At 44.9% G+C, this 25,705-nt stretch overlaps 1 protein-coding gene across 8 annotated transcripts in view; it reads left to right on the top strand.

The window, feature by feature from the left end:
* CCDC91 (coiled-coil domain containing 91) overlaps nucleotides 1-25,705 on the top strand; it is a 330,423-nt gene that overhangs the window by 242,340 nt on the left and 62,378 nt on the right. For 7 of the 8 annotated variants that reach the window (XM_084622318.1, XM_084622313.1, XM_084622311.1 and 4 more), the window contains exon 12: nucleotides 23,131-23,244. In XM_084622318.1, coding sequence (XP_084478444.1) covers nucleotides 23,131-23,244 — 114 coding nt within the window. Of the gene's footprint in view, nucleotides 1-23,130; nucleotides 23,245-24,852; nucleotides 25,169-25,705 lie in introns of those variants that run through there. The other variant, XM_084622312.1, reaches the window with a different exon arrangement.

Genomic DNA, 25,705 nt, shown 5'->3' with positions numbered 1-25,705 from the left:
CTAACAATATCAGTTGTCCCTGCCCAACCCCAAAGCCCCCCCCCCACCACCACCACTGTCAAAACACCTGCCACTGCCCCCGCTGGGGCACCGGCAGCAGGAGGCACCGGGGCAATTACTGCCGCTGCTATGTCCACCGCACCCCCAGATTCTAGGAACCCCCCCCTCAGTTGGCCGGAAAGGTCAGGGCAGGAAGAAAGGAAAGAGCCCCGCTAAAACCACTAGGCCCTCCATGGCAGGGGCTGCCCCCACCGCTGTGGCCTCGTCATCGACCATGGCGTCCCTCCCTGCTGTTCCCTCCACCAGCTCTGCGAACGTCCCTCCTCCGGCCCCCAGGATGTATGCCCGGGTGGTGGCAGGCTCCCCCCTGCCTGCCGCCTCATCATCTTGCCCACCCACTGCCTCTGCTTCCATCACCAGCGACCGGGGCCCCTTCCCCACCTTGACCAGGAGGCATGGTGTCCGTTGCCTCCTGGTGACCGCTTCGCCCCACGTGGAGACATACGTGCAGGCGTTGGCGAAGGTGGTAGGACCCACGGCTATTGGGAAGGTCGTTTTTTTCTTAGCTTCGGAGGCTGCCGCCCAGGAGGCAGTGGAGAAGGGCCTGGCGGTGGGGGGGGCGGTGTTTGTCCCCCTAGAGCCGCTAGAAGACCTGGGCGTTCGCCTCGTCCTCACCTCCGTTCCTCCCTTTTTACCCAATGCTGCCCTGTTACCCGCTCTCTCCACTCTGGGGAAACTTGTCTCTGTCATCAGCCCTCTCCCGTTGGGCTGCAAGGACCCCACTCTCCATCACGTCCTTTCATTCCGCCGGCAAGTGCAGCTTCTATCGCCTGCGGTGGTGCGTGATGGAGAGGCGCTCGAGGGGTCCTTCCTAGTCCCTTACCAAGGAGCCCGCTATCGGGTCTTTTACTCACCGGAGAGGCCCGGTGCTACCTCTGCCGTTCAGCGGGGCATGTCCGCAGAGACTGCCCTTTGGCCCAGGGGGGAGGGGCACCCAAGACCCCCGAGACCCAGCAGGACATCGGCCCTGTCGTTGCCGACGCCCCTGGCCGCCCGGCACTTGAAACCAACCCTCCTCCTACTCGACCCGCCGCTGCTCCCATCCAGGCCCAAGAAACACCTTCCCTACAACACCCAGGCGAGCAAGGGAGTCCCACCCTTGCTATTACCAATCCGTCAGAGCCTATGGAGGAGGGTGTGGCAAAGATATTACTGGGTATAGGAGAGGGCCTGCCCCTCATGCTGCCTCACCGTTACCCCCCTGAACCATCGCCTCCGCCCCCCGACACGACCCCTGCTAACCAACCCCCAGACGACGCTATGGAGGGCTGGACCCTAGTCCAGGGGAAGCGAGGCAAGCGGAAGGCTCGAGCTCCGCTGCACCCATCCGATGCGGAAGCCCCTCGGAAGACCAGGAAGGGAGGCACTGATATTGAGCCTTCCGCTACGGCCACGAGTGAGATCCATCCGCTGGTGTCGGGAGGGGAAGACAGACTGGCATTGGAGGGCAGAACCCCCCCCTCCACGGGAGACCCTCCCTTCCGAGACCCCTGAGGAAGCTCCTTCTGCCCGGATATCACCTGAACCCCCCACGAACCCCGAAGCGACCGTTGAGGCGGGCCCTAGAGGAGAGGCCCTCGGGGTAGCAGGAGTTGGCCTCTCCTCCGTGTATGCGGAGATTGAGGCCCTAGATTTGACCCCAGTCACCCAGGGAGAGGATGATCTACTGCCGGCTGGCCTCGATCTGGGCAACCTCACCCCAGCCCCCCTTTCCCTATGCTCCCTCCCCCTAATTGCCTTCCCGGGCGAGCACCCTGCAGAAGGTGGTCCACCACCTGATGCAATGGCCGCCAAGACCACCACGGAGCCAGCGCCTAGTGTCACTGGGAGCTCCCTCCCTTACCCCTTAACCCTCGACTCTGCTCAGGAGGCACCTTCTTTTAGCTGCTCGCCTCCTGAAGCCCAGAGCCTTACCTCTGCCCCTGCCCCCACCCCGTTCCTGCCCAATTTACCTCCTCCTGCAATGCTATTGCCACCCCTGGGGTTATTTTTTTCCCGCCTTTCGCAGATTCCCCCCAGGGAGCAGTCTTTGCACTTTCTAGTCGCGACCCATTAGGAGTTGCAATTTTTTCCCCGCCATCCCCTTCCACCCCAAGGTGTGAAATGGATTTAATAATCCCAGCCTGTCAGACGCCCCATCGGTGGTCCGCACCCTGCCTACCCGCCTTAGCGGACCACGAGGCTGCATTAAGAGCCCCACCAGGGAATACCCCGGAAATCGTAACCCCACCCCCCCATGAGCTGTGGCATGCACTACGGAAGTTCCTAGAACACACCCGTGGCGCCCACAATAGGGTACAGCTGGCTCTTCAGCTATGGGGGGACTTTGATCAAATTCTTCAGGCCACAAGGGCCCTTATAAAGGAGGGCAGGAGGCAAGGAAAGCGCGGTGCTGCGGCCTACGAGCGGGCCCGCGGCTTCCAAAAAGATCTACTCATCCCCGGGACGGGTCACGGGTTGCTGTGCAACCCGCCGGGGACCACGAACACCCCCTCCAATAAGAAACCCCCACCTCCCCAGCCCTCTGCATAACGCCTCTCATTATTGCAACCTTGAACACCAGGGGCTGTAGGATGGCTCTCCGCAGGTCCCAGGTGCTCTCTTACCTTCGGGAAGGGGGGTACTCTGTAGCTTTCCTGCAGGAGACCCATACGGACCCGACTGTCGAGGACAGGTGGCGGCTGGAGTGGGGGGACGGGGTATACTTTAGCCACTTCACGACTTGGCAAGCTGGAGTGGCGACCCTGTTCTCCCCCACCCTACGGCCCGAGGTGCTAGGGGTCACTGAGGCCGTGCCGGGCCACATGCTGCACCTTCGAGTCCGTATGGAGGGGCTCGTGGTCAACCTTGTTAACATGTATGCCCTGCAAACAAGCCCAAAGCAGCCACAATTCTATCAGCGGGTGTCCAACTTTCTCGGCACCCTAGATTCGCACGAGTGCCTGCTCCTGGGAGGGGACTTTACCACCACCCTCGAGGAACAGGACCACTCAGGGGCTGAGCCGAGCCCAGCCGCAGCGAACATTCTCCAAGGAATAGTCGAACATCACTCCCTAGTGGACGTCTGGTGTGACCATCACCCAGATGACACTTCCACGTTCACTTTTGTCCAGGTGGAGGCCCATCGGTCACACCACTCTCGGTTGGACCGTATTTACTTATCCCGTTTCCATCTTTCACAGGCCCACTCCTCCACCATTCGGCCTGCCCCATTCTCCAACCGTCATTTAGCCACCATAACGGTCTCCCTCCGTGCAGAGAGACCGGGGCCGGCCTATTGGCACTTTAACAACAGCCTGTTGGAGGACGAGAGCTTCGTGACGTCCTTCCAGGAGTTTTGGCTGGCCTGGCGAGAGCAGTGGCGTGCCTTTCCCTTGGTGCTGCGATGGTGGGATCTAGGGAAGGTGCGCGCCAAGCTCTTCTGTCGTGACTACACTCGGGGCACCAGCCGACAGAGAAATGTGGCGATAGAGCAGTTCGAACGGGAGGTCTTAGAGATGGAGAGGTGCCTGGCCACCAACCCCGAGGACCCGTCCCTCTGCGGAGCGTGCCGGGAGAAGCGGGAGGAGCTCCGGGCCCTCGAGGACCACCGGGCCCGAGGTGCCTTCGTTCGGTCCCGCATCCACCTCCTTTGGGAGATGGACCGTGGCTCCCGCTTCTTCTATGCCCTGGAGAAAACGAGGGGGGCCAAGAAACACGTCACCCCTCACGGATCTGGAGGAGATGTGTGGGAGGGCCCGTGACTTCTACACAAGCCTTTTCTCCCCGGATCCAACCGATCCTGGCGCTTGCGGGGTGCTCTGGGAGGAACTCCCCACGGTCAGTGTGGGCGACCGAGACTGGCTAGAGCTGCCTCTCACCCTGGCCGAGTTCTCGGAAGCCCTCCGTCGCATGCTCACCAATAAATCTCCGGGCATGGACGGGCTGACCGTGGAATTTTACCGTGCATTCTGGGACATCCTTGGCCCAGACCTAGTCACTGTCTGGGCTGAGTCCTTGCAGAGCGGGGTCCTCCCTCTGTCGTGCAGGCAAGCGGTGCTCGCCTTGTTGCCGAAGAAGGGGGACCTCCACGATTTACGAAACTGGCATCCCGTCTCACTCCTTTGCTTTCACTACGATTTTGTAATCCGTGCTATCTTGCTGCGGCTAGGGTCCGTGATGGCGGACGTGATCCACCCAGACCAGACCTATACTGTCCCGGGTCGCAGCATTTTTGACAACCTATTTCTAGTCCGAGACCTTTTGGAACTCAGGTGGAGAGATGGTCTGTCGTTCGCCCTCCTGTCTCTTGATCAGGAGAAGGTGTTTGATAGAGTAGACCATGGGTACCTCCTGAGCACTCTGCAGGCGTTTGGATTCGGACCTCAGTTTGTGAGTTTTCTCCGGGTGCTGTATGCGTCCGCGGAGTGTTTGGTTAGGCTCAACTGGACCCTGACCGAACCGGTCAGCTTCGGGCGAGGAGTGCGGCAGGGGTGCCCCCTCTCGGGCCAGCTGTACGCTCTGGCAATCGAGCCTTTCCTCTGTCTCCTCCGCAGGAGGTTGACAGGGTTGGTGCTGCGGGAGCCGGAGCTGCGGCTGGTCCTGTCGGCGTACGCCGATGACGTACTCCTCATGGTCCAGGACCCGGGCGACTTGGCGCGAGTGGAGGCATGCCAGGCCATCTATTCGGCAGTCTCCTCCGCCCGAGTCAACTGGGTCAAAAGCTGTGGCTTGGTGGTGGGGAACTGGCGGCAGGTAAGCTCCCTCCCACCCGCGCTTCAGACCATCCAGTGGAGTGCGGGTCCACTGCTCTATCTCAGCGTTTACCTTTCCGCCATGCACCCTTCCCCGCCAGAGAACTGGCAAAATTTAGAGGGCGGGGTGATGGAGCGGATCCGGAAATGGACGAGGCTACTCCGATGTCTCTCCCTCCGAGGTAGAGCACTGGTGCTTAACCAACTAGTCCTGTCCACGCTCTGGTACCGGCTCAACACCCTGGCCCCGGCCCCGGAGATTTCCTGACCCACCTCCGGAGATTGATTCTAGAGTTCTTTTGGTCAGGAATGCACTGGGCCCCTGTTGGAGTTCTTCATTTACCCCTGAAGGAAGGAGGGCAGGGCTTGAAGTGTCTGTATACTCAGGTCCGCGTTTTCCGCCTCCAGGCCCTGCAGAGGCTCTTTTATAGTGCAAGTAGTTTGGCGTGGAGCATACTGGTGCACGCCTTCCTGCACCGCTTCCAAGGGCTCCGATACGACCGGCAGCTCTTTTATCTTTGTCCGAGAGGTTTTCCGCAAGACCTCTCTGGGCTGCCGGTCTTCTACCAGGACCACCTCCGGACCTGGAAACTGTTTCTAACGACCAGGTCCATGGCAGCCACCGTGGGAGCAGATCTCCTCACGGAGCCCCTGCTACACAATCCCCAACTCCGTGTGCAGGTGGCAGAGTCCCGCTCGGTGCACCAGAGGTTGGTCCTGGTGGAAGTCACGAGGGTCGGAGACCTCCTGGACTACGACCGGAGAGACTGGCTGGATCCCCTGACGCTCGCTCGGCGCATGGGGCTCTCCAGCCCTCGTACCCCCCGGCGTGTACTTCAGGGGGTGAAGGCCGCCTTGACCCCTGCTGCTCGGGCTTCTGTCAACTGAGCCTTGCGCGAGGGCGCACCCCGCCCATCCTCTACCCCAGGCCCGCCGGACCTTTCCATTTGGCCCCTACCCTGCCGATCCCAACAAACCCCTCACCCTTTCACTGCAAGCCGGCTGCATGAACTGCAGCCGCTCAGTTTTCAAATCGCACCACGGAAATATTTATACACACTCACGCTTCACACCCTTCACGCCCACACCCTGGTGTCCCGCCCCGATACAAAGTGGCGGGACCTCCTGCCACCTTTGGAGGGTGAGCAACCTCGGTGAGCCAGCCTGTATTCCACCATGGTCCCGAGGCCCGTCGGGGACATCAGTTGGCAGCTCCTTCACGGAGCTGTGAGCACGGGCGTGTTTCTGACACGGTTTACCCCCATCCCGGGTACTTGCCCTTTTTGTAATGTGAGGGAAACCCTGGCGCACGTATATCTAGAGTGTGCCAGATTGCAGCCCCTTTTCCGGCTCCTCACAAATATTCTATTGCGCTTTTGGCTTCATTTCTCCCCTCACCTTTTTATCTATACACTCCCCATCTGTGGCCCCACAAAATCGCGAGATCTCCTGGTTAACCTCCTCCTAGCCTTGGCTAAAACAGTCATTTATAAAACCAGAGAGGGGAGGTTGGCCCATGAAGCGTCCTGCGATTGTAGGGCCTTTTTTCGATCCTCAGTACATTCACGTATCCGGGCGGAGTTCCTCTAGGCGGCGTCCACCGACTCCCTTGACGCCTTCGAGGAGCGGTGTGCGCTGTCTGGGTTCTCTGCTCGGTGACCCCATCTGGTTCCCTCCGTCTGACCCTTTGATTGAGGGAAAGAGCGAGAGACGCCAGCCCCAGCCGTTGCCGCTGTGGATACAATCATTACTGTCATCTAGGAGGGGTCCTATAATACATGGCTGTCCACTCACCCCACCCCCAAACCGCCCACCCCGCAGCCATGCCCATCTTGCCGGGCACTCTCAGGAGAGGGATAATTGGTGACACTGGGCGCGGCACTAGGTAACTCGAGGGGGTGGAGGACCACAAGTGTTGAGGAAGCCCCCCCTCTCTAGGCCACCAGGTAACTCAGGAGGGTGGAAGACCACGAGTGTCAAGGAAGCCCCCCCACTCTGGGCCCAGGCTAGCCTGAACACTTCTCCCCCCTGAAAGCTGCTGTGTTATACCTTCTGTTTGCGTTGTTTTGTTGCATAGTTTGTTTTGTTTTCTTTGGTAACTCTTTGCAAGTGTTACACAATAAAATTCTTTTCTGTTTCAAAAAAAAAAACCTTCCCTGTTACCTTACCCAGGGAAAAGGGACCTACTTAGCCTGGGGTTAATATATCTACCTTCTATTACTCTCCTTATAGCCATCTGGCCCGAACCTGTCACACTGCAGACTCTGTGCTTACAGATAGTGGGACTCGGTGAGTGGTGTGTTTGGGCCATCTGTGGGTTGTTTCTTTGACTATTTGCTCTCTGTGTACATGTGCCCCTAAGTATGCAACTAAGTCAGGTCTGCTGTTGGTGCCTTGGTAAAGACTACGAGGTTGTGATCCATTAGAGCTTTGATTAGCCCTGCCATTAGAAGTCTCTGGGTGGTTAATTGCTCTCTGGTGCTGAGGAGTGGAGCTGAGCTAAGTTTAGCAGGGAGAATTGGTATAAAAAGTCACTTGTTAGGTGAACTCAAGAGCTGCAAACAGAGGCAGATAACAGAATAGTTTTGGAGGGAGTTTGGGGAGGCTTTCCTTCCAGATTCAGCCAGTGTGTAAACAGTGGAGGTGACTGCAATGGATGTATCATGTTTTCTGTCCTGTCTGAAACTAGAAGGGACTTCCTGTGCATGAAGTGCAAGTTGGTGGCTTTGATGGAGTCAAAAGATTCTTGGACGAGAGGTACAAGTAGAGATCAGAGAAGCTGAGGAGTTCTTTGACAGCCAGGTTCAGGGAACACCACTACCCCAGGTTAAAAGAAGAAAGGAGCTGACCACCAAGGAGACAGAGAGACAGGAAGTCAGAGAAGAGATCTAGCAGTTCATAACCACCAAAGGCAAGAAATCACACTGGCATTCTTCAAGGCTGAAGACAGATGAGGTTGGGCAGGCTGTGGCCACCAGAGAGAAGAGGACCAGGAGGAATTCCACACAGCTAGACTTTTCTAATTGATACCAGGTCTTCAACTCTGAAATTGTGGAAGATACTTCTAAAGCTCCAGCTGGTTCAAGTGAACAGAGAGATGTACAGGACGCATCCGTGAATGGCAGCTCAGTCCAACCTGTAAGAAAAGCAAGCTTGCCAATGGAGTTCTCCAGCCATCCAAGGAAAACACAGTCCTTGCAGGGGGTTCATATTGACAATAATGACACTACATTGTTGGAGATTTCAGAGATAATAGATTACTTCAGGGAAGTCAAAGCATGCAGAAGAGGAGTGTTCAAGCAATCTTCTCTGAGACCCTTCCTGTCCTGCGAGCAAAGGAAAGGCAGAAGCTTCTGGAAGTCAACTGATGGCTAAGTAAGGGGTTAGGATATTGTGGAACATTGGTCCATCTTCTATGGGGAAAGAGGGTGGTAGAGTTTGGATGGCGCCTACACCTCAGTAGGAGGGGGACCAATCTCTTCTGGGACAGGCTGCCCAGAGTAATCAGGAGGACATTAAACTAATAACAAAAGGGTGGGCAAAAAGAGGAAAGATCTGAGCACTCATTTGGCATGGAATCAATATGCTGAGAACAAAATGAATCAAGGAAACAAATGACATGAAGAGAAGACGGGAATCCTCAGTAGGAGTAGAGAGGTAATTTTTGTATTATATTTGGCACTGGTGCGATCCCTGTGGAATATTGTGTCCAGTTTTGGTGCCCAAAGTTCAGAAAGGATGCTGATAAATTGGAGATGGGTTAGAGAAAGAGCCAAGAGAGTGAACAAAAGATTAGAAAACCTGCCTTAAGGATAAGGGGTGACTTAATTCAGCCTATAAGTACCTACATGAGAAACAAATATTTGATAATGGGATCCTCAGTCTAGCAGAGAAAGGTATAACATGATCCAGCGGCTGGAAGTTGAAGCTAGACAAATTCAGACTGGCAATAAGGTATACATTTTGAACAGTGATGGTAATTAACCAGTGGAACAGTTTATCAAGGGTTCTGGTGGATTCTTCTTCACTGGCAATTTTTAAATCAAGACTGGATGTTTTTCTAAAATATACGCAGCAGAAATTATTTTGAAGAAATTCTATGGGCTGTATTATACAGGAGTCAGGCTAGATGATCACAATGGTACTTTTTGGCCTTGGAATCTAGGAATTCTGCCATAAATTATTGATTTATTTTAGGTGTTCAGATAAGATGACGATGAAAACCATAGAAATGCTGATAAGTAAATAATTAAAGATAAATATTGATGGCATAATCACACTTCCAAACTTAGTTGCCAAGAGTTAGGGACCTAAATCTATATGTAGGTACCAAGTAACCTGATGAATAGATAACTATCCCTACTCAGGTACCTAAATACAATTTTGGGTGCTGAACTTTTGGCAACCAGATTTTAAAATTTGACCTAAGTTGTCATATAAAATGTAGTAGTGGGGGAGTGATTCTTAGATTACTTTTAGTGATTAATTTGTCCTTTAGCTATGTAGGTAATAAATAAACTTGTAATGTTTGGTGTGTGTGGAGGGGTATGGGTGTGGGGAGGTGTTATACAGCACTAGAGGTTTACTGTACAGAAAGCTTGGAATAGCAGTAGGAAAATACAAAGAAAAAAAGTGGGAAAGAAACAGGACATATTTGAAAAAATATTAAGTTTAACTTTCTTCCAGAAACTTTATATTGCATATGATTAACAAGTGAGTCTTAGGAGTCCATAAGTATGTTGATGGGCATATTGCATTTATCTGATGTTCTCTGAATGATGACTGCATAAGAAAGAAAAGTGTGACCTTACTGGGTCAGAAGAGATGCCTGTCACTAGATGTCCTAAATATAAAGGGAAGGCTAACCACCTTTAAATCCCTCCTGGCCAGAGGAAAAACCCTTTCACCTGTAAGGGGTTAAGAAGCTAAAGATAACCTCGCTGGCACCTGACCAAAATGACCAATGAGGAGAACAAGATACTTTCAAAGCTGGAGGGGGGGAAAACAAAGGGTTCTTTCTGTCTGTGTGTTTCTTTTGCCAGAACCAGAGCAGGAATGCAGGTCAGAACTCCTGTAAAGGGTTAATAAGCAATCTAGTTAGATATGCGTTAGATTCTGTTTTGTTTAAATGGCTGATAAAATAAGTTGTGCTGAATGGAATGTATATTCCTGTTTTTGTGTCTTTTTGTAACTTAAGTTTTTGCCTAGAGGGATTCTCTGTTTTGAATCTGATTACCCTTTAAGGTATTTACCATCCTGATTTTACAGAGGTGATTCTTTTACTTTTTCTTTAATTTTTTTCTTTTAAGAACCTGATTGCTTTTTCCTTGTTTTTAAGATCCAAGGGTTTGGGTCTGTGTTCACCTATGCAAATTGGTGAGGATTTTTATCAAGCCTTCCCCAGGAAAGGGGGTGTAGGGCTTGGGGGGATTTTGGGGGGAAAGATGTTTCCAAGTGGGCTCTTCCCCTGTTATATTTTGTTAGACGCTTGGTGGTGGCAGCAATAAAGTCCAGGGACAAAAGGTAAAATAGTTTGTACCTTGGGGAAGTTTTAACCTAAGCTGGTAAAAATAAGCTTAGGGAGTTTTTCATGCAGGTCCCCACATCTGTACCCTAGAGTTCCGAGTGGGGAAGGAACCTTGACACTAGATAAGTTTATTTTTGCTGTAATGGCAAAGTCATGGAAAAGTAGTACTCCATTGCATACAGGCTTTAACCCTGTCTAATCTTGGAAGCACTTTGTAGTAGTTTACCACCACAGATATTATAATTTGATTACTTTTTTTGAATAACCACAAACATTACAGTCAGTGGTTGCTTTTTTTTTTAAAGAGAAAATTTACTATTGCCATCTGATCCTTTCAGGGAAACAAAAATTTTCCTGTGAAGTTGCAAAGTATGGTATGGTTTGTTTTTCATTTTAGATTATTAGCCAGAATGTTCTAGTCAATAAAATATAGTATGTTTTGCCTTCTGTCCTCTGTGTGTGTGTGTATTCATTTGTAATTTACTTATCCAGAATTCTCCTTATTTCTGTCTGAAAATGGCTTAATGCTTCACTGGAATTGGGTTTGTCAATCTTAGCCTTTTAAATGATGTCAAGTGAGTGTTTTCTGAGATCGTAATGGTCAGAAATTTTCAGTAGCACTTCCCTATAAATGGGGCTACCTGCTGTTCATGGCTGAGTCTTTTTTCCCCCCTCAACTGATATCCCTGATGGTGACTGTAAGGAGAAATTGCTCCTCTCAGATGCAACCTGTGGCTCATTTCTTCCTCAGACTTTGTTTGCCTTGTCAATTTTCTCGAATAATAATTTTATTATTTTTATTACAGCAATACCTGGGGCCTCAGCAGAACTAGGTCCCTGTTTAACTAGACACAGAAGAGGGGATAGTTCTTACAGCAGTGAGCTCACAATCTAATTTAGGACTAAGTCTAATAGAGAGTATAATGAACATTAGCAAGGGGTAAAGAGGGAGATGTGGGAGGGAGATAAGAGCATGTTCTGACGTAAGACATACACGCAGCTAAAGTTTGATTGATTTTTATACACAAGGATATAAACACCTTAATATCACAAGTCCCTTCCAGTCTTCATCCAAACCATTATCAATTGGCAATTTACTGTAAACACTGTGGCTGAAGTTGGTCTTGAAGAGAGGGTAGTATTTTCATGAGTAGTCAAAGGACAATGTTACATGCAGAATGGGCAGTTGACAAGAAGGTGTGAGGATACTTAACATAAGGAAATAGATTCAATATGTGTAACGACCCAGCCACTCTGTCTCCATTCAAACCCAAGTTAATGGTATCTAGTTTGCGGATTAATTAAAGCTCAGAAGTTTCTCATTGGAGTCTGTTTCTGAACCTTTTCTGTTGCAAAATTGCCAACCTTAAATCTTTTACTGAGTGGCCAGAGAGGTTGAAGTATTCTCCTACCGGTTTTTGAATGTTATGATTCCTGATGTCAGATTTGTGTCCATTTATTCTTTTGCGTAGACACTGTCCGGTTAGGCCAATGTACATGGCAGAGGGGCATTGCTGGCACATGATGGCATATATCACATTGGTAGATGTGCATGTGAATGAGCCCCTGATGGCATGGCTAATGTGATTAATTCCTATGATGGTGTCACTTGAATAAATATGTGGACAGAGTTGGCATCGGGCTTTGTTGCAAGGATAGGTTCCTGGGTTAGTGTTTTTGTTGTGTGGTATTTGGTTGCTGGAGAGTATTTGCTTCAGGTTGGGGGGCTGTCTGTAAGTGAGGACTGGTCTGTCTCCCAACATCTGTGAGAGTGAGGGATCATTTTTCAGGATAGGTTGTAAATTGCTGGAGAGGTTTTAGTTGGGGGCTGAAGGTGACAGCTAGTGGCGTTCTGTTATTTTCTTCGTTGAGCCTGTCCTGTAGTAGGTGACTTCAGGGTACTCTTCTGGCTCTGTCAACCTGTTTTTTTCACTTCAGCAGGTGGGTATTGTAGTTTTAAAAATGCTTGATAGAGATCTTGTAGGTGTTTGTCTCTGTCTGAGGGATTGGAGCAAATGCAGTTGTATCTTAGACTTTGGCTGTAGACAATGGATCATGTGGTGTGTCCTGGATGGAAGCTAGAGGCATGTAGGTAAGTACAGCAGTCAGTAGGTTTCTGGTATAAGGTGGTGTCATAAATATAAAGGGAAGGGTAAACCCCTTTGAAATCCCTCCTGGCCAGGGGAAAGCTCCTCTCACCTGTAAAGGGTTAAGAAGCTAAAGGTAACCTCGCTGGCACCTGACCAAAATGACCAATGAGGAGACAAGATACTTTCAAAAGCTGGGAGGAGGGAGAGAAACAAAGGGTCTGTGTCTGTCTATATGCTGGTCTTTACCGGGGGTAGACCAGGAATGGAGTCTTAGAACTTTTAGTAAGTAATCTAGCTAGGTATGTGTTAGATTATGATTTCTTTAAATGGCTGAGAAAAGAATTGTGCTGAATAGAATAACTATTTCTGTCTGTGTATCTTTTTTGTAACTTAAGGTTTTGCCTAGAGGGGTTCTCTATGTTTTTGAATCTAATTACCCTGTAAGATATCTACCATCCTGATTTTACAGGGGGGATTTCTTTATTTCTATTTACTTCTATTTTTTATTAAAAGTCTTCTTGTAAAACACTGAATGCTTTTTCATTGTTCTCAGATCCAAGGGTTTGGGTCTGTGGTCACCTATGCAAATTGGTGAGGCTTTTTATCCAACATTTCCCAGGAAAGGGGGGGTGCAAGTGTTGGGAGGATTGTTCATTGTTCTTAAGATCCAAGGGTCTGGGTCTGTAGTCACCTAGGCAAATTGGTGAGGCTTTTTACCAAACCTTGTCCAGGAAGTGGGGTGCAAGGTTTTGGGAAGTATTTTGGGGGGAAGGACGCGTCCAAACCACTCTTCCCCAGTAACCAGTATTAGTTTGGTGGTGGTAGCGGCCAGTCCAAGGACAACGGGTGTAATATTTTGTACCTTGGGGAAGTTTTGACCTAAGCTGGTAAAGATAAGCTTAGGAGGTTTTTCATGCAGGTCCCCACATCTGTACCCTAGAGTTCAGAGTGGGGGAGGAACCTTGACAGGTGGTGTTTATGTGACCATCGCTTATTAGCACAGTAGTGTCCAGGAAATGGACCGCTTGTGTGGATTGGTCTAGGCTGAGGTTGATGGTGGGGTGGAAATTGTTGAAATCATGGTGGAATTCCTCAAGGGCTTCTTTTCCATGGGTCCAGATGATGATGTCATCAATGTAGAGCAAGTAGAGTAGGAGCGTTAGGGGACAAGAGCTGAGGAAGCGTTGTTCTAAGTCAGCCATAAAAATGTTGGCATACTGTGGGGCCATGCGGGTACCCATAGCAGTGCCGCTGATTTGAAGGTATATTTTGTCCCCAAATGTGAAATAGTTGTGAGTGAGGACAAAGTCACAAAGGTCAGCCTCCAGGTTTGCCATGACATTATCAGGGATACTGTTCCTGACGGCTTGTAGTCCATCTTTGTGTGGAATGTTGGTGTAGAGGGCTTCTACATTCATAATGGCCAGGATGGTGTTTTCTGGAAGATCACCGATGGATTATAGTTTCATCAGGAAGTCAGTGGTGTCTCGAAGATAGCTGGGAGTGCTGGTAGCGTAGGGCCTGAGGAGAGAGTCCACATAGCCAGACAATCCTGCTGTTATGGTGCCAATGCCTGAGATGATGGGGCGTCCAGGATTTCCAGGTTTATGGATCTTGGGTAACAGATAGAATACCCCTGGTCGGGGTTCTAGGCATGTGTCTGCACAGATTTGTTCTTGTGCTTTTTCAGGGAGTTTCTTGAGCAGATGGTGTAGTTTCTTTTGGTAATCCTCAGTGGGATCAGAGGATAATGGCCTGTAGAATGTGGAGTTAGAGAGCTGCCTAGCAGCCTCTTGTTCATATTCCAACTTATTCATGATGACGACAGCACCTCCTTTGTCAGCCTTTTTGATTATGATGTCAGAGTTGTTCCTGAGGCTGTTGGTGGTGTGTTCAGCACGGCTGAGGTTATGGGGCAAGTGATGCTGCTTTTCCACAATTTCAGTCCGTGCACGTCGACGGAAGCAATCTATATAAAAGTCCAGTCTATTGTTTCAACCTTCAGGAGGAGTCTACGCAGAATACTTCTTTTTGTAGTGTTGGTAGGAAGGATTCTGTGGGTTAGTATGTTGTTCAGAGGCATATTGGAAATATTCTTTGAGTCGGAGACATCGAAAGTAGGATTCTAGGTCACCACAGAACTGTATCATGTTCATGGGCCTGGAGGGACAAAAAGAGAGGCCCCGAGATAGGACAGACTCTTCTGCCAGGCTAAGAGTATAGCTGCAAAGATTAACAATATTGTTGGGTGGGTTAAGGGAACTACCGTTGTGGTTCCTTGTGGCATGTAGCAGTTAAGATAGTTCAGTGTCCTTTTTCCTTTGTAGAGAAGCAAAGTTTTGTGTTGTAAATGGCTTGTCTAGTTTTTGTAAAATCTATCCATGAGGAAGTTTGTGTGGAAGGTTGTTTTTTTATGAGAGTATCCAGTTTTGAGAGCTCATTCTTAATCTTTCCCTGTTTGCTGTATAGGATGTTGATCAGGTGGTTTCACAGTTTCTTTGAGTGTGTGTGGCACAATCTCTCAGCATATTCTGTGTGATATGTAGATTGTAATGGATTTTCAATTGAAATGGTAAAAAATCCAGAGAGGTAGGTTTACTTCCTTACTGTTGGCACCTCAAAGTGAACCTTATTTTCAGGAAGCATTGTAATTCTCTGATATAAAGGCCTCAACTCCCAATGCCTATCCACTATTTGATTCTTTTCCTGCCCCTGTTACCTAGCATGGCACTTCCATCAAGCAGGACTTCCATAGCAGTGCAAGCTGTCTCATTGAAGCCTATTACTCTGGCATAGATGACCCCTTGCAGCTTGCTGAAGAATGAATGGAGAGATGAAACAGGCTACATCTCTCACCTCTGACAGTACTACAAAACTATCTTCTGACAGCCTAGATTAGGCTACAAGAAGACCCACCTTTTCCAGTGCAAATCATGAGCATGTGGACTACCCAGATGAAATCAGTTATCTCTCTCTCCAAACTGCTAATGACAGTCTTCTGCAGCATAATACTGGTTAGGAAATTGAGTGTGTTCCGGTATCCCTCGTTTGGAGTGTCTCAGAACACTAAATTTAGAGGTGAGATTCTTTGTCTAATTGAAAACTATAAATTCAAAATGTTGTGAAGTTAGGGCCATGTTTTAAGGACAGTTCTTTGGACAGTACCTGATACAGTTGGTCTTCTAATAAGAAAGAAAAACTGTAAAACAGGACCATAAATCTGGTAAATGGGACTCACCGAATGAAACCCAGTTAAGAATCAAAGTGCTGCCTGTAAGTCAAGGTACACATAAGTGTGCCAAGGTATCACACTTGATGGCTAGATGACCACACTGTGACATTAGAGTCATGGCAGAGCATGAAGGGTCATGCTGTTTTCATGTCATTAAATATTACCTTATATAATTAACTCCATCGTAGTTAAGGTTCTAGCTAGAGTTCCATGAGGAGTCTTATATTAGGTCCCTTTATAATTCTGTAAAGGAGAATGTTTATATTATTACTTTCAGTGTACACGAGTACTTTCATTGGATAACTGGGAGGCAGTTAACAAAACAAGTATAAGTTGTGGATGCTTACAAATTAAACTTTTAAAATTTGTACTCCAGGTCCTCTACCTTAAAAAAAAAATTGTAAACTTTCATAATGTTAAAATCTATGGCAAAGGCTATTTTAAAAAGCTAAAAAAACACATGTAAAAAATTGCTTCTATTATCATTTGGCGTAGCGTTTTGTGTTTTATTAGTGTGTGTGTAGTCCATTGTGCACATTATTTGAAGTCTGTTTAGAGGCAAAAATAAACTTATGCTGAACGGAAATGAATGAAAGACCTGTAGCTTACAAGGTAGAAGTCTCTTGGAGGAACCAGCCACCTTTGAGTGCTGCAGAACATTGTGAGCCAGTGGGCTCCAGGGTGTCTGTAGAAAACCTAAGCTGTACATTATAAGGTGAGACAGAGGGGCCAGGTATACTAATGACTTCCTAAGACTTACATTTCAGGAGTTGCTAGGACAGCTGAGGACCCTTTGGAATTGAAGAGCTACTAGCTGGCCCTATTTAAAGACACATACAGATGGAAATTTACAAAAAACTTGAACTTGCTTCTATGTAAGTACCATAGAGAATTAGAGGGGGGAAATTCATATTAAAAATAAGGAAACTAAAGCCTTTGAAAGCATGTAAATGAACAGTGGAAAATAATTTGTAATTTTTTGTTTTGTTGGGGAAAATCAGATATGAATATACAAAGCTAGGAAATAATGTTTCTTTTCAGGGCTTTGGAGCTGTGCTCCAGCTCCGCTCCAGCTCCAGGAAAAAACCTGCAGCTCCTCTGCTCCAGCTCTGGGCTCTGCTCCAAAGCCCTGTTTGTTTTACCGGCAGCCCTTTGGGGGGGGGGGGGGGAATTGAGCAGTGTTCAAAGTCTTGTCAATGCGGAGTAAAACTCCAGCATGGCTATGCTATGGCATTAATTGAGTTATGTACTTAAATCCTCCCCATATAAGTGGGATATTACACCACTTAACTTTGCCAACATTCCTTTCTTTCTGTCTTTCTTTCTTTCTTTCTTTCTTTCTTTCTTTCTTTCTTTCTTATACAAGGTAAAGAAAATTAATACAGTTCTTAATGTTTTTTTCAGTGACAATGCAAAACGGTTCCTCACCCTACTTTTTCTTCTGTTGTGATCATAATTTTACAAAAATAGCTTTTCATAAATACAGTTCTCAGTTGCTTGTGTTAATGTGTGTGAACTCTATAGAAACATGGTAGAATTTCATTGGTCTATGACTTCATCCTTTACTTGTCTAGCTTGCTTTTCAAAGTTTGCAATAACATGGCACCAAGATACTTAAGTTCATTCGTGACTGGAGTGTTCTGTACATCCTTTAGTGTTTGCAAACAATTGATCAATGCAACATTTTTTGCATCTTCAGGACAATGCTGCCTTGCCACATCTGTGTTCTAAGGAATTTATTATGGAGTTTGATCAGCTTTCTTTCCATTATAATACCAAACATGGTATTTTGGTCTTTTTCACAAATTAAATTGGCATGTGAATATACTTATGTGAGCAGCATATTTCTATAATGTGTAACTTTCTGCTACATCTGTGGTTAGCCTTGCCAGGGCTCTCTAGTCAAAGAGACCTTTGTCTCAGGGTTTGCTCCCTGGTAAACTAAATTAAAATAGAATAAAATAGTAATCAGCCTTCACAACTAAGATGTTCATATTTCCGAGGCTCCAGAACTGAGAAGATTGTGGAGGTAGGCTCTGTGATTATGAAGTTTTTCTGCTACTTCGGCTATGTGGATAATAAAAATGGCATCATTTTGCAAAGCTTACTTGGTGGTGTTTGATGAGAAGTAACTAATTTGCTTACAAGGAGAGGGGAAAAGAATATCCTATTCAAATCCATGGGAAAACTCCCATTGATGTTTAATAGAATCACTATTTGGCCCAAGAACACACAAATTTTTGCTTCATCAATATTTTACATTATGGAAGCGTGCTAGTCCCACTATATTTGAGGATGCGGTATGATCTAATTCTGTTTAATATCTTGTGCTCCTGGAGTCTTAAAATTCCACCTGTCCAACAGGGTGAACTCCATTTAAAAGCACAGAGTTCCCTTAAAAAATATTTCCTGCAGGACAGTTGGAATTTTAGGGCTTTGAGACTTTGTCAGAAAGTGAGAAGTGCGAGATACTGTTCTTAAAGAAAAGATCACTGTATAGCTGAAAAATGTTAATAGCATTACAAAACACTTGCTTAAATTTATAGTCAAACAAAGCAAGCAAATGTTTAGAGGTGGCCATGAATAGAGCTCACAAAAAGCTTTAGAATTGGATTCTCTCTCCTTATATTGATTCTTTTGTCTTCATTTGTATACGGATGACCAGTATGCTTTAAATGAATACATTTTAAGTACTACAATAAAGTGTTCTGGTTTTTTTCTTTTTTGCCTGACAATATTTGGCACACCATTTAGTGGTGTTCCTTTTGGCATTATTTGATTCTAATTTTAGAAACATAATTCTGTACATTTGTGAAAAGGGAAAAAATATTTACATCTTGAATGATTTCCAGAAGAAGGATGGAGTTTTTCTTAACTTTGAATAACTTAGATTGTCAGAACTTTTGGGATATAGATGCAACATTCCAGTATATCACCCATACCATTTCAAAATAGATTTATTTTTCTGGAGGAAAGATCTATTGTTTAGTCTGTAATGAAATAATGGCCATATATCTGATAAAGACAAGAAATAAAGTTATATTTATTTCTCATATGCAATGAAGATGTGTCTTATAACCCACAGGCAAATGGTGGGTTGCTTCAGATTTTTGTTTCTCATAAACAGTTTAGCTGCAATAGCACGTTTACGCTATATTATAAAAAAAATAGGAGTGGTGAAACAATAACTTTAGGCTCTTCAGTGGTTTTCTAGTCTTTCGATTAAAATACAACGTGAGTTTAGCAAATCAATTTAAGAGTCCTAGTGTATCACTTTCAGAATTGGTGGTTTCCCATCATTGTTCCCATCTCCTTGATGCAGAGAAGCACTTAAACACATGTTTAAAGCCCATTCAAGTCAAGATGGGATTTAAGTATGTGCCTCAGAGCTTTCCTCAGTAGAGATGAAGTTAAGCATAAAATAAAAGCTGAAAATACTTTTCTGTATCGGGACCTATTTGAATGGCAGTGCCATGAGTATTTTTCTACCTTGGATGGTATCAGAGATTTTACAGTGGAGAGAGGATTCAGACGAGACATCTCTCCAATACTTAAATCCAATTACAATACTTAATAGAAGAGAAGCAGAGATATCTGAATTGCCCAGTCATCCCTTTAGGTGATCCTTCCAGAGCAGGGTTCAGACACACTGACAAGACAGTGTGGGGATATTGTCACTACTACTGTGATACTGTGCCTGTTTTGTGGCTAAATGGAGAACTTTTGTCTCCAGCACACTCAATCTAGCACCTTTCACTATCATTACATTTGTATGAGGTAATAAAAAAGTCTACTACAGATTACTCATTACTGCAGGTGTGTCCAACTCATTTTGTGATGAAGGCAGAATTACATTTCTAATTAGTCTTCAAAATAAGAGGCCTCTGTTTACTGTGGACCTCCCATGTTCAGGGTAAAATATAGCCATGTTCAAGGGTAGAGTATAGCCCTTGTGTAATTATTTTATGTTGTAGTTAGTAACTTTAAACTGTTGCATTTATCATCACTCAGTGGAAAATGTGTGAATCACCATTAGGACCACCACTGTTTCTGCCCTCATGTTCCTTCTCTCTCAGCCTTTCTCTGCTTGTCTCTCCCAGTTTCTCTGCTGCTTGGAGGTATTAATGCAGACCTCTCAGTAATTTAAGATTGCACTTATTTGGTCCTGCCAGCCACAGTAACTGAAACAGTGCTCCAGTGAGTCGGCTGCAAAGGGAAAACAACTAGAATGGTGTGATTCTAGTCGGTTTCCCTTTCAGCCAACTCTATGTGTAAAGAGCTTCTGCACTTGCTGAAACTATAAACACAGAATATAGTTAGTTTTCCTTTGAATCTAGCTCTTTGTACATAGAGCCAACCAAAAAGGGAAACTGTCATTGATCTTAGGATCCTCCGAGTCAGTTTCCCTGAGTAGATGGCATGCTGAAATGTGTCTGTAGCTACAAATGAAGCCTAATTGCAAGGCAATCTTAAATTGATTTGAGAGCCAGGTGAATACATTCATTGTGACATGAATCCAGAAACCATAGATAACTTCATCTGAAAAATAATTAGTTACCTATTTGTGATTCTTTTCTGATAGAAGTGACAAATGTGTTCTTTACTTCTAGATTATTTTTGCTTATGCAAGCAAATTGCACAATGCATATTGAATCTGTGTTGAATGGGTGTCATGAATGCTCTGACTTTGTCATTCATGATCAGAGTAGGAATGGCAAGAGAAGTAACAGAAAATAATTCGTAACTTTTTAGTCTGAAAAACTAATTGGTTTGCTCCTCAGGTTTATATTTTAAAATAACAAATTTCTCAGATTATTTTAGAAGTTACTTTAAAATGCTTATATAGAAAGCATTACTGTAGCTACTTCAACAGCCTTGGGAAGTCCCCACAAAACTAAATATTATCCTAACGTTTTTTGCATCCATGCTCTCAGCAACACTAAGTGATTGTGATTCTCTACCAAAATCAAGCACTGCCCCTTGCTATGCATTATCCAGTAACCGAAAATAAATGGGCACTATGAAGCTGTGTCTCAGGATACATTTTTTTTTCATATTTTTTCTTCTCCCATAAGATTATTTTAAATAATTCACTGTTCTATTTGCTAGCAGAATTTCAAGGCAAATACATTTCAACAGAGCAGCTAAAGGGACAATGTCCATATGGCAGTTAATATGAAATTGAGTTCACAGAATGAGGTAATTTCAAGGTCTCAAAATAACATTAATAGGTAGATACAGAAATGACTTCTCAGCTTCCACTTAGAACTTCCGCACTTGTACCTTTACATTTGTCTTCAAATGCACTGCATGGATTATAATGGGGAAAATTTTCAAAGGAAGTAGCAGCAGTTAGGTGCCTAACTCCCATTGACTTTCACTCTGTTGTGTCTGTGTCCATGTGCAGAGAGAGAGACCAGCCAAGATTTTCAAAAATAGATGCATAAAAGGCTCCTAAATTCATATTTAGGCACCTAATTAAGTGGTCTGTTTTTCAAAATTGCAGGCACTTGCATTTCTCTTTGTCTTCTTTGGGAGCTTCTGGGTGCTTAGCAGATTTGAAAATCCAGACTTTTATTTAGGTGCTTCATGGGAGATGTAATCTGGCTGGGAAGGCTAGCCCATAGAAGAGAATGAAGGAATAAGGCACCCAAACTACAGCTCTCATTAGATACTACAGTGGCATTTCTGAATCAAAATTTTTGGTTTTCAACCCAAAAATTTTGGTGTGGGGGGTTTTTGTTTGTTTTTACTTGGGGAGGGTGAAAGTGGGGGAGTAGTTTGGGGTTTTTTTCTTCTTTCGAAAAAGCCAAAATTTTCCAGAGGAAAAGCAATATTTTCAACCAGCTCTCTTGTTAGTACACTCATTTTTGTATTCTCTTTTTAAGGGATGTCCTGTAAGAAGTTTGTGACGTAGTTTGCTCCTTACATTACTGGGCTCTCTTTAGAATAAAATACAAAATATAGAGTCATATTCACCAAGACTGTTCTTAGGGATCAAGTTGCACCTTCCTGTTCCAACTAGCTCCCTTGCGCTGAAGTAGAAATTCACAGGAGCACAGGTGGTATTTCTGTTGCCCTTTGCTTTTGGGTTTTTGCCAGGAAGGACATAGGAGAGGATATCTTTAATTCATGTAGAGAGTCCTGTGTCTCTCTCTTCCGAGACCTCCTTTTCACAGAGTGCACTACCCAGTTTTTGAGCTGTGATGACATGTGAAGCTGCTTCTGACCAATGCACACTCCTCAAGATGGACTTCTGTCTTCAAGGGCCCTATACCAGGCCTTACACTGCTTGAAGCTGGCTTAAAATCTGCCTGAACCTAGTTCATAATTTTTTATAACACGCTTGTGTTCAGTGGATAATATACTGTGAGTTTATCTGTAGCTTTGTCTGGCCAGTTGCTTAACAAATGCACAGTACTAGATATTAAGTTTGTTCTAAATCCTAAAACATAGTTCAGCATTACATCTAGTGAACGTTATTGTATAGTTTGGTAATTAGGTCGAAAAGTGCAAATCCAAAATTACTCTTTTGCTAGCATTTCTTTCTTCTCCATATACAAGCTACTGTACAGTACATCCTTGTGCTCCAGAACTCCTGTCCGACTGAGTTTCACTGTTAGAAATTTTATGGTTGGCTCCATTGGGTTGGGATGCAGCCTGTGTGTTTTGAGTGGAGAGAGAGAAAACTTGGGCTAATGTACTGCTGCCTAAGTCTGTAACCTGTACACAGAAGATGTATTAGAAAGGAAAGATGTGTTTGAAAATGCCTGTCCATGGCTTTATCCACAGTAGTATATTTGCAGTGGTGTATCAGAATTGATCCAGAGTCATAGAGTTTTCCCCCAAGCCCAACTTCAGTTCTATTTCTTCTTCCTTTGCAATCTCCTGGAATACTCTAGGACACCACAGGTCTTGGAAACTAGTTCCTGATTTTGGGGCTTATACACATGATTGTGTCGGAACATCCCTAGTTCTAAGTTCTGGGTCCCAGACTTCAGCCCAAGCCCAGATATCTCCACTGCATTTTTATAGCCTTGCAGCCTGAGCCCCACAAGCCTGAGTCAGCTGACATGGGCCAGCTGAAGGTGTTTAACTGCAATGTAGCCATACCCTAATTGACCTCAGTAGGAAGCAGTGTACTCCTACCTGTTGTTGAAATTTAATGCTTGAAAATTGTTTCATTATACTTTCCTTTTGCTGACAGGTGAGAAACTTACTTCTACAAATGCAGCTTTAGATTAGTTCTAGCTCTCTCCTTTGTATAATGTAGGGATTAGAATATTGAAGGTATTGGTAGACATATGGATAGATATTTATATTGGAGATAACTCTGATTGTAGGAAGAGTGCAGTCAGCTAACAAATTCTTTGGGAGAAAGAATGGGATGAATTCTGAGAGACTTTTCCCTATGCCCCTAAAATACTTGAAATATAGAAATGTACATGTATACAATTTACAGTTATCAGATTTACTTTTCTGTTACAGGAAGTTGTTAAGGCAGCAATAATGGAAGAACAAAAACGAAGTGAAAAGGCTGTGGAAGAAGCTGTGAAAAAAACAAGAGAGGAACTGATGGAATATATCAAAGAACAGAAGAGGGTAAGTGTCACTCTTGCATAATAGTGGCTGAAGGTTTAAATTCATGTGGCTAGAACTATATTAAATTTATTAAGCATGAAAATCAGTTTTAAATTATAATGTTCAGTTCAATTTTTATACCTTTGATTTTGCACATCTACTGTGGATAATTTGTCTGGCATAATACTGTATCCAATTATGCACATCTGCAAAATTTCCAATAGGTGTAGCATATTCAATTTTATCTCTATACATAAAATTATTGTTTTGCAGACTGTGTATGCAACACACTCCATAACTGTTGAGTTACTTATTCTCTTGTGTGCACACTAATACATGTTAGGTATTATGTTCACATTGTCAGACACCATTCTGAAAAGGTATTTTCATCTTGTTCAGAAAGTTGATGTACCAAGACTGTAAACATTTAAAGGCCTGCTCCTATTGAAGTCAGTGGGAGTTTGCCATTGATTTCAATAGGAGCAAAATTAGGACCCAACTGGACAGAAGTCCATTCTAGAATGGTATATACTCGATTCACTTCTGCGGGAGGCAAATATTTGCACTACCACTCTCCCCCATGGGTACCAGTTAGGAAAGACAGTTTTGAGTTGTGGTGGTGGCTCAGAGGAACCATGCCAGCAGAAGCTACCTGTTGGATGTCCAGAGACAATGTGTCCTCTGGCCACACCTCCTTCCACGCAGCACAGTCCACTTTTAGGGTTTTGCTTGATATCTGCAAGCCATTTGGGGACCTAGCATAATCTGAGGCTCCACCTGAATCAAACCCTGTAATTTTAGAGCTCTGAAAATATAAATATAACATTGTGCTTGAACATAACTGGTAACAAAGTCATGTTGTCTTGTGAAAGAGAGCATGTGTTTGGTCTCTTACTTCCCTGGCCAGCAGAGGCTGGGAATAGTGTGGGAATTCAGAGAGATTCATATAACTTCAAGAGTATTACTTGCTGATCAGTCCAAGAGCAGTATTGGATGAGTTCTCTGTCATTATCTTATGGCTGGAGGTTAGTTTTAGCAATATTGGGTTTGTTGACAGGGAAGGTGAGACTGATGCCCGGGGAGAACATGTGTGAGCCCATCTGTATCTTGACTACGTTGATGAATCACTAAGGGCCAATTACGGAATAAAAGATACCACATAAAATATCAGTCTCTGTTAAAATAATTCACACCTCAGATAAACAAACTACCTGAACCACCAACTAATCTGTCTAGTACAAATCCTCACTGTCAGCAACAGTTGTTGGTAGTTTAGAAAATATGGCCTTCCCAAAACAAATGTTGTCAAAGCTGTATTCAGCAGAAAAATTCAGAAATTTGCATAAAATAGTTGAATGTCTGGATCAAAAGTGAAAGTTTACTAAAGATCTTACATATATCTTCTATAGAGTTCTCATGATATTTCCCTGTTCTACATGAAGAGACTCAAGGGCTCCATTTCCATCTCATTTGCAGGTGTATTTTCCCCCATCTCTTTCAAAAACAGTTATTTTATCACAGGTACATTAGTTTATTTTAAAAGTATTGAAAGAAGTATTTGGCTAGCAAACTAATCTTAATCGTTGCCTAGGCACCAAGAATACTATGGCTTTCATTGTTCATCCACAGATCTTCATTTCCATCTGGAAAATACAAAAAGCAATAAAAAAAAAAATCAGACGGTTCCTCCATCCAGTCAAACCTTCAAGATGATGACTTGGCTGCTTAGAAGAAGATATTTAAAATAATAACTTTCCCCCGTAGTCATAAGCACCATCTCAGCTACCAGAATGGATTCCAAAAATTCTGTTTACTACATCTGTGCAAAAGATTTGCTACAGTACTTCTGCAAGAAGTAAACACTATGTAATTCTCATCAGCCATCATAGTGTTGTGCTCATTCAGAACTAAAATCTTTTTTTACACTGAGGTTTACAAGTAAATAGTGTAAGAATCCATATAGTATCAGCAATTTTCCCACTTCACAAAAAACAGAATATTAATCAACTAACTACATCCTTTACAAAAGGCTCAAAAGATGTTGACCCAATAGTAAACCATTGTCAGTTTAGTATTTATTGCTTGTGTTAACATTTACTGTGCACTCACTATGATCAGTGAAGACATCAAACTTAAAAACCTACCCTGAGAAAACAGCCTGTTTGCCATAACATTTACAAAAGTCTGTGTACTCCAAACATCATTTATTACTCTTCCTTTCTTCACATTTTTAAGATCTAAACTGTCTTCTGAACTTTATTTTCCATAAGTCATTTAAAAGTTTAATGTGAAAAGTATTATTACATTTTTATTTGGAAGCTAGTCACTACAAAATGGACATCATAAAAAGATATTTAGAATGAAGAGAAGGTTTTGGTAAACTAACACATCCCTTGAATGCTTTTATCTGGCAAATCTAGAGCAGCTCATCTCCATTTCATCCCTTGGTAGATGGATTTCCATTTGCATCAGAAAGAATGGA

This window comes from Lepidochelys olivacea, assembly GCF_965140295.1.
Source record: "Lepidochelys olivacea isolate rLepOli2 genome assembly, chromosome: 1".
NCBI classification, from domain to species: domain Eukaryota; kingdom Metazoa; phylum Chordata; order Testudines; family Cheloniidae; genus Lepidochelys; species Lepidochelys olivacea.
Note: the sequence above shows the minus strand (reverse complement) of the source record. Positions and strands in the feature narration are given on the sequence as shown.